The 18,386-nt window shown below is 33.5% G+C and overlaps 1 protein-coding gene across 1 annotated transcript; it reads right to left on the bottom strand.

Annotated features, from left to right (window-relative positions):
- Nucleotides 1-7,037: 7,037 nt before the first annotated feature.
- On the bottom strand, nt 7,038-14,197 carry LOC103999654 (nuclear pore complex protein NUP62-like). Its single transcript, XM_018819056.2, has 9 exons — nt 13,058-14,197; nt 11,309-11,486; nt 11,114-11,189; nt 10,764-10,886; nt 9,959-10,036; nt 9,649-9,752; nt 8,114-8,201; nt 7,897-7,995; nt 7,038-7,388 (listed from the first exon to the last, which is right to left on the bottom strand). The coding sequence occupies exons 1-9, from the start codon at nt 14,169-14,171 to the stop codon at nt 7,296-7,298; spliced, it is 1,953 nt and encodes a 650-aa protein (XP_018674601.2). The 5' UTR covers nt 14,172-14,197; the 3' UTR covers nt 7,038-7,295.
- Nucleotides 14,198-18,386: the final 4,189 nt, after the last annotated feature.

Raw genomic sequence — 18,386 nt, 5'->3', positions numbered from 1 at the left:
AATAGGGTCACAATCTAACATTCTCCCACTTGGCCCAATAATTGGTAAGATACAAGAAGACTTAAAATTAAAAATAAATAAATAAAATTTATTTAAAAAATAATTTGACCCAATTGGATTCTGAATTTTTTAGAAAAACTATATACATACGCATGTATTTTTAAAAATAAACCAATAAGTCCAATAAATACAATAATACTATATTAAGTCTGACTAACAATATGAGTCATAGCGGTTGTATGTCATCAGTGTCACACTTCCTTCTATGTACCACAATACTATTAACATTTCCTAATACAGTCCAAAATAACCCCTATAATTTATTTTGTTAAGACAATCCTGTCATCACATTCAACTATAATATGTACATACATAATTGTAAACAGGATAGTAGAAATAAATAACTTTAAGTATGTAAGTAAGAATGTCAATTATAGTATCCACTCAAACATGCATCACCATATCCTTATGGGTTGTTCACAAACCCAATTATAAGAACATGTTCTTTTAAAATATTTTAGGCTGTAAGTCCTAAGTGAACGAATCAACAATCAATACAATGGAACTCAAGTAATTAATTGACATTGGATGTTTTTGGACTCCTCTTTTCTAATCTTCAAGTATTTTATATCATAATGCATAGAGATGCAATAGTACTTGGTCATTCTTAAAGAAGAAAACAACTACAATGTCACAAAATATCTTCAATGACTTCGCAATTGAGTTTGACTACACCAAGTCCTAAGATTAAATTTCGCAGTCCAAAAGTTTGATCAGTGGCCTCAAAGCATGCCACAAAATTAACTTCTATTAATAATAATAATAAATTGCTCCTCTACTTGATATAAATATTAACTGTCAGGTGGACTTCCTATTATTGAGGTAATTTATACAATCAGCATCTGAAAAATACCATAATTTTAAACTGATATAATTTCATACATATGAACATATAATCCTTTGTCCCTTTTGGTTATCCTATTACTTTCTCTATAATCCTTTAGTATTTTTTTTACTTCTGGGTAATTCTAATATATACCTAGTATTTTAATTATAAAACTGATATTTTTTTCGACACCGGCTTGAGCATAAACTTCCAATTACGCATATACAAAGAATATTTTCTTTATATGATTCTTTTCTAGTCATTTTCAAGCATTTACTATTGACTAAAATTTTGCTTTTAATGATTTATCAAATAAAACTATATATTAAATCTTTTCGAGACTCGGTTGATATATCATTTCTAAGACAATCTTCATAATCATTGAGGTCTATCCTTGAATTACTCAATGTTAATAATACAAGATGTCACATTCATATCAACAATCTTAAAACTCTTAGTGATAAATTTCTTGATTTAGTATAATAAACCAAGATCACTATTGGTAAGGCAAAATATTATCAATATACAAACCAATATAATAAACTTGCTCCACTGATATAAATACCGATCAATAGTATTTTCCTTAAATCTGAAAATAATGATATCAAGAACCTTTATATATCATTATCTTGAAGCTTATTTAAGATCATAAATGGACTCTTGAATTTGCATATCAAACTTTATATTTCTTTATAAATCATTTAGAGTAACCCATATAAAGTTATATTTTAAAAAAATATCTTTATATCATTATGATATAACTCAAACTCATAATGAGTCACTAATGTGATGATGATTCTTAACGAGTTCATTAAAAACTAAATGTCTCATTATAATCAATACATTTTTATGAGTAAAACTTTTAATCATAAGTGTGACCATTATATCGATTATCATTGTCCTTTGAGTCACATTTATATAATAGATTCTTTTACAATTATTGGATAATTCGATAAATTTATCAAATACTATTCTGGTTATTGATTTTAACTCTTCTTTTATTGCATCATATTATTTTTCAGAATCATTACCTTTTATGACCTGTGAAAATAATAAGAGATACATTCTGATTTCTATATCATAATATAATTCTTGTAGATATGTCATGTAATAACCATAAATGACAGAATTTCTTTCCCTTTGAAATATTCTCAATGTTGTCAATTATAATTGTTCTACAAGATCATTAACAACGATATCAATATAATGTGGGAGTTTAGTAATATTATTTTGTTGTTCACTTTTATCAAATCATTTAATAATTTGAGTAACAATAATATCTCGAATAATAAAGGAGTATCAACTTGTATCTCCTCTATATCAAAATTAAATTTCGAGATTTTCACTCCTACTGATTCGCTATTTTATATGAATCTCACGTTACCAGATTTAATTATCCTAATACTATAATTAGAGAAATAAGATATGTACCCCTTTAAACTTTTCTGAATAGATAATAAAATATTTAAAAATAGTTATTAAATCTAATTTTCTTTTATATGAGTTAAAGATCCTTATCTCTATAGAACAATCTCAAATATGTAAATATCTTAAGTTAGGTTTTTTATCATTTCATAACTTAAAAGAAGTCATATAATTTACTTAATAGGAACACCATTCAAGATACACATAGTTGTCATTGGAGCTTCTTCTCACAGATTTGGATACAAAATAATAACTTGCTCCTAACCATATCTATAAAGGTATGATTATATCTTTTAGTAATCATATTTTGTTGTAACACATCTAGTAAATCATATACTTTATTTTTTCAAGAATCTAACAAATGAATTTTAATTATAATTGGGTTCATCATAAATATCATAAAATTTATCACCCTCGTCAGATATGATGATCTTGACTTTTCTATTTAATTGTTTATCGATTTCATTTATGTACACTTTAAATGGTGATAGACTTTATATGAATTAAATATATATAATCATATCTCAACAAGATATCTATATAGTGATAAAATATCTCTTTAATGAGACGAAAGCATAGTGTGACCCACAGATATAAGCATAATCTCAAGAGATTATAAAACTATATTTTATTTTAATATTTACTTATAGGATCATTGTAAACTTAAGATTCATGTTAATTTTGTATAGACTATTATACAGAATTCAAAGGTTAATTTTATTGAATCACAATAAGTTTACAATCACCAAAAAGAAAAATAATATTCTAACAATTCTAGGTAAAGAACTCAAATTCTCATAATTATAAGAACACGGCATAGATCCTCAAGATCTATCAATTGAATCATCTTTAGATGTAGGCGATAAATACAAACTAATATCACTTTCATTTTAAGATGATTCACTATAATCATGAGTATCTCATTCTCTTTTGGTTTTATCCCCCTACATGAATATCTATTATTGATAACATATGTTGAAACATCAAATTAATCCATCAAATATTAAAAAAATAATTTCTATAATATTTGATTTGAACCATATAAAGGTTATATTTATACCTTTTCATTTAAAATCAAATCTTATAGTTTTTTTTCTTCACATAATTTTCTTTGCTATAGAAGTAACACTTTATTGTGAAGATATTTTTTTATAAGTTTATATAGTAATTATAAACTTAGGTGACTTACGCTTCATACTTATTTTAGTGTTACATACTCGCTGAGTAGTACTCAAAATATTATGAGTATTGAGATTACAATTTTATTATTTATATTGAAGATATAATCTTAAATTCCTCAAATACTATCATTTTAAGGTGTCAACTAATAACTTATTAGAAAATTTAAATTGATCCTTAGATATTTTAATGTACTAGTTGTAAACTATACTGAAGTCTAAGTATCATAAAATTAAATTTTTTATAACTTTCTTAATCAGTCACCTCAATTATTTATTCCACAGAACTTTTAGTAATTAAGTTTATGTTTTGTTCAATTAATCTAATCAATGTCTCACTCACTCAATACAACTTATATATATGCTCAAGCCATTTATTTCAAAAAGTATAGGGACATTTACATAAATATAATAAAGAAAGTACCATTGTTATAATATAACATTAATGCTTTGAGTTTCTAAAATATAATGAACTATTGATAATATTTCATATTTGAGTAAAATATTAATAAATCTAGTATTCACTCAAGATCATTTAAGGAGGACTGATACCATCCTTGTTGAATAGTATTATTACCTTTGAGTATACGGCCATAAATTACATATCCAAAATAGTATCATCCTACCCCATCACATAACTATTTGAAATAAATTCTTTATTGAGATTATCTAAATCTCCTAATTATATGTGTCATCGTGAATATTATTTTATTTAATGTCATTTAGGATCAATTCCATAATGTATTTTATAGATTATTGGTCCAAATCACTTTGGTGGCTACAAGACCAATACAAAAATATACAATATAATCTACTTTGGTAACTATTAGACAAAAAAAACTTAGGAAGATAAATTATAAATAATATTCGCTAAATTTCTTTATCTTGATTCATGTTGCTATTATGAATATTATTTTATTTAATATCATTTAGGACTAATTTCATAATATATTTTTTAAATTATTGATCCAAATCACTTTGGTGACCGTAGGATTAATACAAAATACAATCTAAAATGTCCTATAAATGACAATACCTTTATTATAATTCACATCTCATAAGTCTACAATCTTAAACTACTTTGACAATTGTCGATCAAATAAAACTTATAAAGATAAATTATAAATAATATTCATAAATTTATTTATCTTGATTTATGCTAAAGCAGTTTAATAATAGAATAACAGCCATAATAATTATTGAACATTAATCAACAAACGAAAGAAAAAAAAAAACTCATATGATAATCATGATAACATATAAATCATACCTCCATGTAAAAGATAAATATTTCTTTATAATTTCAAAATATACATGTGAATAACCAAATGAATACCCTAGATTTTATTTACCACGTGTTAAAAATATAATCAATAATTCATATTAGAAAACTATAAAAGTAAACCGTAATTTATAGTTTTTTAATCAAAAATTAAATCTAATTAAATAATCAAAAACATAATCATGATAAAATTCAATCATAATTATAATAAATCATATTTATCAATTTTATAATTGAGAATATAAATTAGAATTCTCAATTTCATAAGGGTAAAACTATAAATATGTTGACAAAACATAAATTAGAATTACTAAATTTATAATGGCAGAACTATAATTTAATAAAACCCTAGCCTCAAAGGTAAAACTATAAATATGTCAAAAGAATTAAAGGATATTAATAAAATACATAAGAGCAAAGCTGCAATTTGACCAAAGGGGAACCCTAGGGCAAAATTATAATTTTGCCCAAAAATTTGATCTATAGCACCGTCGCCTTTGCGCGTGTGACGCTGCCACGCCGCTGTTGGCACGCGACCGACGCGGGGCTGCTTCTGCTCACGCGCGGCCGTTGCGACGGTTCCTACCACGCGTGGCCACCGCCAATACGCGACTGCCATGCCGCGACGCTGCCTCTGCCAGCGCACAACTGCCGTCGCCACCTACGCGTGCGACTTAAGCCCGCGCGTGGCCGTCGCCTTAACGCGCCCTAGCCACGCGCAACCGCTGTCGGTGCACGGCTCTAGCCCGCGAGCGACCACCACCTGGGTGCGGCTTATGCCCTCATGCGATCGTCGTATGAACGCGAGTTCTGCCCACGTGCAACTGCCTCATGGGCACGATGCTACCCACGTGCGACCGCCGCTGCCTGCACTGCAGCACGCACGTTGCCCAACGCAGCCACTGCAACGCGCACACTGCATGGTGCAAGCATCGCTCACAAGCGAACCTCTACCCGCAAGCAGTCGTGATGCGAGGTAGTACACGACCCTTCAACACCTTTCATTATTCACAATTAACGATAGAGCAAAACAAATCAATAATATCTAACGAATCATTCACGCATTATAAATAAAAATAATAAATCTAATATATTTGATCTCAAGAACCTAAGCTTTGATACTAATTGTTAGTATAAAATTTATAATCATACTATTATAATACAGAAAAACTTTTATACCAAGATTAAAATCAAATAAAATTAGATCTCAATATTACGATGCATACTTTTTTTATTATTGTTCAGAAGAATAAATCTTATTTGATCTACAAGCACCCCATAGATCCTTCTCCTCTCTTCCTATTTTTTTCATCATAAGAAATCATATCTATAATATATTTTATTTAATTAAATAGAACCATATAATTTAACACTTAAGACGCCGTATGCGATCATCGAGGACCACATAATCTTACACTCCGTACCTGGAGACGTCGTACGCGATCACCCTGACGTTGCCATCGACGACCGCCGTGGAATGGGCCTTCGGCAACCAACTACTATCCCACTCCAACGCCTTCTCGCTACTGCCCGAATCCAGGTGGAGGGACGCCGCCGTCGTCCTCATGCTCATCCACGAGTTCATCACCTTCGGCTTCGCCTGCACCCCGCTGTACTTCGTGTGGGAGAAGGTGGTGGGGATGCACGACAGCAAGAGCATATGCCGGCGCGCCATCGCTCGCATCCCCATCTGGTTCCTTGCCATCATCTTCCCCTTCTTCGACCGTCCTTCTTCCCTCTGCATTCCCTGTGTGAAATCTTCATCGTCGTTGCAGAATGCGGCTGAGAAGCCACCCTTCTTACCGAGCTGGATGGCGATGTACGCGGTGAACGCCTTCGTGGTGGGGGTGGGTGCTGGTGGTGGGCGCGCACGACCAACTTCATCAAGCAGGTGGGACAACTTTGAGATCTTCGCCAAGTGCTACCAGTGCCGCAAGACCCGGCCACCCGCCACCCTCGCGCCACAACAGCGTCAGTGAACCAACCATGCCACGCATCAACCTGTGTTTCACAATCAACAGCTGGATTGTTTTAGTTGATTAACCTGAGCAGCAATATTTCCTCCAGCTTTAGGGTATGTGCACTTAAACAGGTTATTGCCTCTGCAGATTCTAAAGAAATGCATAGATCCTGATAAAAAGCAAACTACTCTGAATGAAATATACAAAATAGATAACAAGGCAAGAAGTTCAATTTCCATCCTCGTGAGTCACGAGAGAAGAAAAACGAAAGAAGAGAAGATTAAAAATATTAAAACGTCTAGGAAGTCCATAAACAAGTGCTTGATGTTATAATTGTTTAATGTCAACAACTAGAAGCCCATAAGTAGTTGACAGTAATCTGTACCAAAACTGGAATTCACCCAAAACCAAAATCTAGTCAGGAAGGATAAAGTGGTGGTTGATACATCTCTGCTTGGCTCAACCAAAAGGGTGATAGCCTGCCTGGTGCAGTAAGCTTTTACCAATTTGGCTATGGTAAAAGGATCGATGTAAGCAGAGAGGCTCCTTGTTGAAAGCTGAAGCTAATCCAACCATAGTCTCCTACCTGTCATACCATGTTCATCTGCGGCCCCACTTTTAGCCACCTTGTGAATCTGATATGAGAATTCATTTGCCTGCAGACACAACCTAAAAGCTAAGTTGAAAAGGATATGAGAACTAACATGATTTTGGATAAGAACTACTTGAACAACCTCACTAGCTTATCCATGAAAAAGTCAAAGGTGTAGAGATCAACAGCAAAAAGATTTGTGAGCCTTGCCAAATGAGGTACTGTGGATCTTTTAGCAATAAGAAAATGCACAGGAACATGCAGATTTTCAACTGAAAACTGTCACGTGATCAGAAGACTAAACTAGCTGCATTAGCAAGAAGATATATTCCCAACATGCCCACATGAGGAAATGTTTTTATCGGGCAATAAGATCAGACAAGTTTGAAAGAAGATTCACACATCTATTTGCCTCTTTAGACCACCGAAGAATCTTAGGGTCTTTGAAAAGCGGAAAAGTTATCAAAAGATCAACATCGTAACAAAAAAATCATATAGCTTTATGGAAAAAAAAAACATTGCTTTGTTTAAGGAGTTGAAATAAAAACACTCGGAAACCTCTTCAATCTAACCTTCTCGTCGATCCACATTAGAGTTCTAAGCTGATTGTCAAGTATTCGAACAACAATATCAAGCGGAGATGCAGCATCGACCATATCCAGATCACCACTCTAAAAAAGTGTGTATGTATATATATATATATATATATATATATATATATATATATATAGTCAGTATTGACGACAATAAGAAACGCTTTGTCAGACACAAGTTCTTGCAGGATAATACCTGAGAGGAATTCACAGTTTGAATTATTGATTTTACTTGTTCGGCAATCCCTTGCATTTCTCTTTCAATAAACTCTGCTTGGTCATACCTTAGGTTTAACAGACACAAATTAGAAAATGATAATACAATTCTGAAGTTTGATAAACAATATCTTCATAAAAAAATCAGGATAGGAAAACTCTCAATAAATTCATGTCTAATCCTGATTAGCAACCATACATAACACAGAAGAGCATCAATTCGTATATGGTGATGCTACTTCGAATAAAGAACACAGTAAAACTCATCCAAAATCTGATCCACCGAGTTAAAACCCCTGTTTTAAGTGGTCTTTAAGCTCTCCTTAAATTCACACATTATCTTAGAAGTGATTTGTAATATGTATTTTCACTTTTCAGCCACCAGTTATAACACTATTCATTAGCATTAGCAAAACCCATGGCATATAAACAAGGGACACACTGTATTTGCACAAATTCTGTAAGAAACAATGATGTTCCGCTAACTTCTAATCCTTTTAGTTTCATCATCAAAATAACCTAGACAACGTACATTATATATTTGGAAAAACAATGAGCACAATAGAAGATTTAACAAACTTAGTTTTCGGTAAAAATGCTGCCAAAGATCCAAAGATCACTTCCTATGATCATGGGAATAATTTACTCAGTGCAAGGAAACAAAAAGTTGAGTGATAATCTGGTTACACAAACAATGCAATACTAGTGTTTAGGATTTGGCACTTATATATGATATAGGAGCCCGTGCTTGCCTCAAAGTTTCTCTTGACCATCTCTCTACTTTTCCAGCATTAATCAAGTTTATCTCCCCTTGTTTCTACCTTTGAGGCACTACTCTCACAAAGATGAGAAACCCTTATTAGAGGGGGGTCAATCCTAACAGAACACTCTACATGCCACATAAAGAGAGCCAATCAGAATTCAAGGTTTCTGAAAGCACTTTCTTTCACTAGATGTTCACGCTAGGTCTGCATATCAGGAAGCTGCACCAAATTCCTTCAAAAAAACAAAATAAGAGATTCAAAGATTAAAAAATTATTCTAAACAACATAAGGAATGTTCATTTGGCATATGATTCTAATATTTTCAAAATAAATCAGCTCATTTGCTCCTATTTTGATAACTCAACAACCACAATCCTATCAAAACCATCAAGGTTTACTCTACTCAACCAGCTTTAAAATGTGGGCAAATGCCACACAATGTGGCTGACCTGGAATATTGAAGTTGTTCTAGTACTAAGAAAAGAGCTGCACCCTTTTAGGATTCAACAGGAAATTAGGCTTAGAACATTAAGTAATTTACAAGATATGAATAAGTACATCTGATAGTCCTATCTGTTGTACTAAATTACTACATCAGTAAATCACACCAATTTAATTTTACCATCTTTAACTACAAAGATATAAAATAATGTTCTTAGATGCTTTATTATGGACTCCCAAATTGAACACTAAAGCAGGAAAGCTAAAATGTTAATTCCAAAATTGCAGAAAGTTTAATCACTAGACTAACATTGAATCTCTCACAGATGTAGCCTCATCTTCCAAAAGTAATGCACACTCATCCTTGCATATGCACTCTGCTTCTTGTTCCATGCTCTCCAATGCCTTATCAACCTAGAGACTCAAAAGAGGGCGAAAAAAATCACAAGACTCATAGTTGCAGTACAAATGCAAAACTAATTTAAACAGGAAAAAGCACAATAAACAAACAGCTATTAGCTTCATATTTGTCCATTTCAGGCTATATTTAGTGCCCCCTGAAAAATTATTCAGCACCCCTATTAAATGAATTGAATTTTAGAATAGAAACATTGACAAACCTCTTGTTGATGAGTTTCAATTAATTCAAGTTGCTTCTCTAAGTTAGTTTGAGTCTCCACAACTTTTGCCATTTCAGCCTGCAAATCGTTCAAGAAAAACTGGTACTTAGTCACTCAGATGGAAATATGCAATCTACTCATTCATGATAAATTGGCTGTAACATAGGATTGTTGCATAAATATAAGACTGGACACACTGTCAATTAAAGTGACACAAGAGGTAATTGCAAATATAGAACTGGGAGCCTTCAAAAATGTTTGTCAGGCACACATCAATTCACATGTGCTCCAATCACAGTAAGATGGTCAACAGCAGAGAATTTTTCTTTAATTTATGCAATAAGCAAAATTATGAGACGAGTAACAAACCACAAGTTGTTGTCCAAAATATATGAATAAGATACTTGTTTCATGATAAAGCAGAAAGAATGAAAAACTATGTAAATTTTAAGTTCATGGAGATCACCAAGAAATTGTTATAAATGCTAGAATGAATTTTGTTTATCTTATCGACTGGTGCGCTTTTTTTTTCTAGATCAAAACAAAGTCACAACAACTAACTTTAGGCCTATGATTCTAATTAGCTGGAGTCAAGTTAAATGGATCCTATCCCACATCCAGCTCTAATATGGACCAAATGCTTTAAATGTAATTTGCATTTATAGGAGATAAAAAGAAAATCCTTTTTGTATTTCTAAAGAACAAAAAATTTCATAAGAAAAGCTCCACTCATATGAAAGAAACACACAAAATATTTAACAAACAGATAACTGACAAATGATAATGCACTGTATCAAATAAATACCTCCAGCCAAATGAGAATATTTTGGTTTTGTAGGATCCACCTATCCCATTCAGCAATTTCTGTAGCCTGATTTTGGAATTTTGCAGTACGCTCTTGCAGCTCAGTATTCCAGTCCTTAAGAATCTGGTTTAATTAGGTCAATTAGTTGATGAGATGATTCCACAAGCATATACAGGACAAAATGAAGGCCATCAACAATCTTTGTGAGACTTTTGCTGTTGTTTTGGGTTAATAAGGTAACAACATAAACATTAATATATAGCCCCTAGATTTGAGAGCATTTCAGGAGCTTGCCCACATATCATTTGGCTATCATTCAATTTCCACAGAATTTAGTCAAAGAATAGTACCTCCTCAACAGTTTTTCCAGTGATCTCTGATGGTAGCTTAGGTGCCTGAGTTGTGACTGAATTGGTAGTAGTAAGTCTAAAGTCCATTAATAAAAAGAGAGCATGAAAAAATCAAATTATAAAAACATACAAATGTAAACTCTTAGAATCCAAAAAAATCAAGGACATAAAGTTAGAAAATAGAAAAACACAAACCCGCCACTACTAGCTTGGACAACTGAAGGCAAAGCTTGACTTGTGGCAGCACCGGAACTTGAATCGCTAGCTAATGCTGAAGTAGAGGAACCTGAGGAGGAATTTTGTTTAGATACTATGGCATCAAAGTTGGTTCTTGGCATAAGCTGCATGTGCAGCCTTATAAAATGTTGATCATCTTAATGCCAAAATGAAAAACAAGAAAGATGTCACTTTTCAGCTCCTAAAATCAAGACAACAAAACCCAGAGCATAAGATATGGTATGCAAATTAAGTTTCTAAACCTAGTTAATTTTAAAATATTAATTTTAAAATAGAAATGGAAATATATATACTGTAAAGCAAAAGAGCTCAGCATGTGGCTACCGAAGAAAGACAACATTTTATGACATAAATCTCATGCATCCAGGACGTTGTAAACATCTGACACAACGTGATCTCCAAGATAAAAGAATTCTCAGGCGAGGAACTCTTTTAACAAGGTAAACAGAAGCCCCTGACTGCCTATTCTTAAGACAAGTTGATGATAACCAGAAATCTAACTCACTCTTTTATCAAATTCTGAATATTCAACAAATATGGAGGGACAATAAATCAACAAGAGAACTGACTATCTATAACATATAACAAAATTCATTAAACAAAGCCTGACGTGATAGAGGGTAAAATTAAGGAGATATCCTAATACACAACCAAGTGTAGAACAGAACAGAGTAGAAACCCAATAACAATGGATATTGGTAAGCTAAATTTTATTAAACAAACAATTGCATATATTGACGATTTGAAAATATGAAATGCATGCAATTACAAGATTACTGGTTGCATAGTAAAGAAAACAATGCTTTTGTTGGCATCTAGTTCATTTAAATAGGTACATAAGCAACAAGACAAATCAAAATGACAACATGGAGACAACAATCTGTCAACTAAAAATTAGATGGACAAATATTGCTCATCAACATTGACTGGAGAGCAATGCATGCCAGAGTTCACGAGGTAATGTGGAACAATAAATTTAAGAGCTTGACGTAAAGCTGGAGGCAAGTGTAAAAAGCATCGTCAAATAGTGGTTGAAACACAATGTCTACTATATCACAACTTAGATAAAAAGGACAGCTAAAAGCTTGCAAGCAATCCCATTGGAGTGCATGCTCGTTGGCCACATTTTTCTTTCATGTTAGCTATGCATTATTTTAATATTAGGGGCAAGCTATGATGGCAAGAATACAAGATAAAAGTGCAACTTAGCAAATTGGGTGATCAAGGTCCGAGCCATAGAAACAACCTAGGTTGAACTACTTATACATAATTGGCCATCCTTTTGTTGGCCTATTCCCTTCATATTTGAGAGCCTAAAACATAGGCTATCAGATAGTAAACATCAGTACAACCTGCAATGCGGCCTGAAGCATATCTAATAGAAAGATACATGGAAGAAACAAATGATACAGGTTGACTACATTTCATTTTTCAACCTTTACATGACATCTTTGTGTTAAGATACCACTGAATGTTCATTTCAACACAGCTAAGAGATCATCCAAATAAATTAGTAATAAATCTTTCCGGATGCATATCAACAGCTCTCCTTGATTTTCACCGTGTTCGGAAGAAGTCTACATGGACATAAGTGATGACCAAATCGTAACATATATAGCAGATTTGGTATCTCGATTTTTGCAAAAAGCTAATGAAGCAGATTAAGAGATCAAATATGCCCAATTCTATATAGAACATAAAAATTACCGAACAAAGAAGCAGCCGTTGTTGATGCTGTCGGGGAGGCTTCTGTAGATGATGCAGTGACAGCTGCAGTCGTTCTCGATGCCAAAGCAGAAGATGCAGTGACGGATGCCGCAGCTGCTGACAATGATGAAGAAACTGAAACCGACAAGGGAGATGCAGCAGCGAAAGATGATGGTGAAGCAAACAAAGAGGAAGCTGTAGATGGGGCCGTTTCAGCTAGGACAGAAGTCGTAATGCTTGTAGCTGCGAGGGATGGTGCAGCAGCCGCTGATGGAGTCCCAGATGAAAAGCCAATTGCTAAGGTAGATGACGAGGAGGTTGTGATTGCAACAGGCGCGGATGAAAAGGTACCGGCAGATGAAGCAGCAGTGAAGGAGCTCTGCGGAAAGGATCCGCTAGTTCCAAAGGAAGGCGATGAAAAAGTACAAGAAGAAGACGATGATGAAGAGAGGGGCAACGCAAAGGAAGGCGAGGGAAACAATGATGAGTCGGATGGAATTGTCGTTGCCGTCTCAGCCATCCCTGCAGTAGTAGGGCCTGAGGATGAAGCAGAGGAAGCGAGAGAAGGGGCGGTGCTAGCTGCAGAAGTCGCTGCCGAAGGAATGAAAACCGGCGAAACCGTGGAGAACGAAGGGGCCGTCGTGAAAGAAGAAGAAGGGGAAGACGAAGTTGTAAGCAACGGGAAGGAAACAGAGGAAGATGTCCCGAAGCCGAACAGAGAAGATGACGCGCCGGAATCGAAACCGGAACCGAAACTAGGGTTTGGGGTGGAGGAAGGAGCGGCGGTCGAGAAGGACGAAAAGGATGTCAACGACGAGGCAGAGGTGCCAAAGCCTGAAGCAAAAAGAGGGGAGGAGGAGGGTGCGGTGGACGACGAGGACGAGGCGGCCGACGCTGTGGGAAGGGAGAAGGAGAAGGGGAAGGGGTTGGGTGCGGAGGCGGCGGTCGACGCGGAGAAAAGATCGGCCGTGGTCGCAGCAGATGAGACCGATGAAGCGCCGAGGTTTGAGAAGCCGAATGGAGATGGGGAAGACGCCGAGGAGGAAGGCGTTGGAAAAGAGAAGCCGGCAGAGGGAGACGAAGCGGTGTCGAAGCCAGAGGAGGAGGAAGCCATGGGGGGGATTCACCTTTTGCCGCTCAACGCAGACAATGCGAGGGCGCGTTTTTTCGAACCGTCACCGGGGATGCGATCCATTAAAATGGAGGGAGCGACCGCAGCGCGCCGAAGACGACTCCCCAAGTCTGAGCTCCATTCAGTGGGCCGCTAATACTGGCTGGTTCGTACCGGTTCGAGTTCCCATGGATCTATGTGGAGCCAAGCCCAAATTACATGTATGTATGCATGCATGCGTAGGACAACGGATGCTGTAAGGAAGCTTTTGGCCCCCTTGGAATGGGAATGCACGCATAGGAAAAAGGAGGACTATTTTTAGGTCGATTTCCTCATCCTACAAGAGAAGAAAGAAGGAAAAAACTTTACTGATTTAATTATGATATTTTATAATCCTATTTATAGGGTGAAAGATAATCTAATCAATAATAATTAAATTTAGTACGCTCCTACAAATTTAAGATTAAAAATTAAAAAAACTAAATTTGCTATAAATGGATTAGGTAGGATCTTAACTAATGTTAAACCATAGAGATACAGGGTTATATTTGATATGTGATTTATTGTATATAAGACATGCTATGTGAGGGAGGAATATGGTGCAAAGTAAATCAACGATGTGTAAAGAAAGACTATTATCACGTGTAAAAAGTCACATGAGGAAGGCTATAGAATCTATTGATGAACGAGTATGTCGTGGCTGATGTGTCAGCACGACTCGGTTCGGAGGTCAATGTCAGGAGTTTACGTTCGGTTAGGCGAGGCATCGAGGTTGATTACGTCTGCAAGTCGAGATGCCGACGTCATATGAGGGAAAATACCTCTCGGTCGAGACACTGGCAACATTAGGGGAGAGGCGTTTTCTTAATCAGGATGTCGACATTGTTTTTGGGGAGGGCATCTCTTGATCGGGGTAGTCGTATTTCCGAGGGCGACAACGCTCCTACACAGAAAGCTCTCATCGGGAAGTTCCTGACTTTGGCCCCTCGATGACCAAGTTAGTGATTGGTTTCCTTTTTTTCTTCTGTCTTCCCTAGCCAGATGTCGGTCAGGGACTTTTATATTACTGTGCAAGGATCGATTGTACACGGGTTTGGCATGGCGACCGATCCCCGAGAAGCGAGGTAGTACCTTTGTGCGGTCGCCATCCCAGAATGCGCGGAACGAAATAATATTTTACACATACCATCCAAGATTTAGATCATGATGCTCGATGAAGTATTGGTCTAATTTATGAACTACGAAAGGAAAATGGGAATGTAGTAGATGATTTTGAATAGATACGACGGAGCATACACCATGTAGACATATAGTAAACCTCATTGTATTCACAGTCGTTGTATTATGAAAAATCTTACGACCAACAAAATATTTGGTCATACTTCTCCGAGCAATAGTATAATAATCAATCTTATGATATAGAGTAGTAGATCAGTAATGAAAATAGAAGTTTTAACATTCTCTATGTACCGTACCAATACATGCTCAATTTATCCTTACATCAGGAGTTGCCTCGGACATATGTGGTTCATGAAGATCAGACTATGATCATCACTACATTGATGCACTAATAATATATGATGTATTAGTATACTATATCATGAAATCAATTTTAGAATTGGTTATGACAAACATATCATATTAATATACATATACATAGGATTGAGGACCCTAATCCATTGTCAATGGAGTCTCGTCATTCTTTTTTTTGATAGAACTAAGTATATCTATCGATTGATTACTTAATTTATTTGAATCTTAAAGTTTAGATTATTTAAAAAAATAATATAATAATTTAAATTATTTCTTCGTAGATAATTTAATATTAACGGATGGACAATCTAGAACGTATCACAAAACTACTCCTCAAAGTTTGAAAAAGACATATATAACTATTCATTCATAATTTATATTATTTTTACTAAAATTATACTAAATTTATATTTATTTCTAACTTAAAAATTTTAATCTAACTTTTTTTTTTTTTTTCTATTTTTGGATATTTTTGGAGCTATTTTTATAATTTTTTCTGTATCGTCGGTATGCCTCATTGTACTAATGCTTGATCAATACACTAATATAGACCCAAATTATAAATCTTGATCTGTATGATCAAAAGGGATGTCTTTGATAATATTGAGAGATATAAAACCCAATTTATAATTAAATATTTTAATCAAAATTTAAAAGGAATCTATTGATTATCATGACATGGTCTCTCTTGTTTCTAAGAACGAGTCATTTAGAATAATCACGATAACTTATCTTAACTCAGAGTTACATCAAATATATGTGAAATAATATTATTAAATAAAGATCTTAGGAAGAAATTTTTATGAACCAGCCTAATGACTTTTGTGATAAAAATTATTTGGTTTGTAAATTTAAGAAGTTAATATACAGAGCTTTCCGATAATTGAACACTAAATTTCATAATATTGTTTTTTTTTGTTTTATTGAAAACATTATAGATCAATATTTGTATGAAAATATTAGTGGTAGAAAAATAATTTTTCTAATCGTATATGTTGCCGACATCTTACTTGCAACTAACTAATGATTTGGGTGTGCTCCATAAAACAAAACACTTTCTTTTTCAAAATTTTGAGATTCATAGAGATGAATCTAAAAGATTATTATGATTATCTCAAAAGATTTTTATCAAAAAAATTTGAAAAAATTAAAAATGTAAGATTATCTCCTTCGATAATGCCCATTTTAAAAGGAGATAAATTCAGTTAGAATCAATTTAGAAAAGGTACAGATGAAAAATGTGTCATATGTGTTGTTGGAAAGAATGAGGTATTTGCAAGAAACTAATGATTATAGGTTAGGTTATAGACATTCTAATCAGTGGTGATTGGATATTTATATTCAGATTTTTTTAGTAGATGTGTGGATACTAGAAAGTCTATCTATCTCTGGATGTATTGTTTTATTAGCTGGATGTGCAATGTCTTGAAGAACCAAGAAGCAAATTATAGTTGCTTCATCACTATGGAAGCTAAATTTTTTAGTTACTATGAAGCTACTACATAGGTAATATAGTTGCGCAACTTTATCTCATGATTGAAAGTTATCGATTCAATTACTTGACTTATAATGATTTATTATGATCACTCAGCCATTATGTTATCGATTAAAAGTCATAATAAGCATATTGATATAAAGTATTTCTGTTAAGATCATTCATTATGTTAGCAATGAACCGACGATTGTGGATCAAATGAGCAAAGGTTCGTTGTACGAGGATTATTAATTAGTTCATTTAGTTTTGATGTAATACATTATTTCTAAATTCTTATAAATAAAATATCATGAATAAAATGATTAAGAATCATTTATAAAGTAATTGACTAATAAAGTGCTCATATTTTTAAAGAAAATATATATAACCGCTATGATTTATGTATCATACATATTCTTGATATGAGAATATGAGTTGTGATGTGATTAGAATTTTTTTGTCATATATATTTGCCATGAGAGAATGTTAGAATTCCAAAGGTTTGGAATCCCACATAGGTTATTTTCATATTTTTCAAAGACTGTTCTTCCCCTTGTAAAAAACATCAAAAAGTACCTTTATTATCCCGGGAAAAAAAAGGTGATTTCCGATCCAATTCAATTCGGGTTGAACAAAATATTTAGTTGAATTGGTTTAATGTTGGACCAAATCAGTTATAATTTTTTTGATTGGTAACCTAAAACATTGTAACCATGTAATGTAAATTTATTAAAAAAAATCACCATTATATAATTTTTATTTTTTATAGTCATTATTTCACAAAAAATGGTCATAAATATTACATATTTTTTAAAAATATGTAGATCTAAATTTGAAACTAAGTGAGGAAAAAATTAAAATTTTTATCACCATTTGTTTAAAATAAATATATCAAAACCTTCATTGTTTTTAACCAAAACCAATTCGTCATAATAAAGTTGATAGTCATTATTAGTAGGGAATTAAATTAATTAAGACTTGCCTATAATAATATTCTTCAATAGATTTGTAGTGTTTGGTTCATCGAACAAATAACATAAAACTATTCAAAAATTTTATAATCGAGTGATGTCTCATATTACTTTTACTATCATTCTTAGATAATAAAGTAAACATATACATTATAAGATTTTTGAATAAATAGACCTAAATTTAGGACTAAGCGAGAAGAAAATTATGACTTGTCATCCTTTATTTTGAGATATAATAAG

The sequence above is a fragment of the Musa acuminata genome, chromosome BXJ1-10 (assembly GCF_036884655.1).
Source record: "Musa acuminata AAA Group cultivar baxijiao chromosome BXJ1-10, Cavendish_Baxijiao_AAA, whole genome shotgun sequence".
Taxonomy (NCBI): Eukaryota; Viridiplantae; Streptophyta; class Magnoliopsida; order Zingiberales; family Musaceae; genus Musa; species Musa acuminata.
The sequence above is the reverse complement of the archived record's forward strand: the minus strand, read 5'-3'. Positions and strand labels throughout refer to the sequence as shown.

Coding starts and splice junctions, on each gene's coding strand:
- LOC103999654 (XM_018819056.2), bottom strand. CDS start 14,171: ATGGCTTCCTCCTCCTCTGGCTTCGACACCGCTTCGTCTCCCTCTGCC. Junction 10,037..10,763: donor ATATTCTCATTTGGCTGGAG/GTATTTATTTGA, acceptor AACGATTTGCAG/GCTGAAATGGCAAAAGTTGT. Junction 7,389..7,896: donor TAATGTGGATCGACGAGAAG/GTTAGATTGAAG, acceptor TTGTGTCTGCAG/GCAAATGAATTCTCATATCA.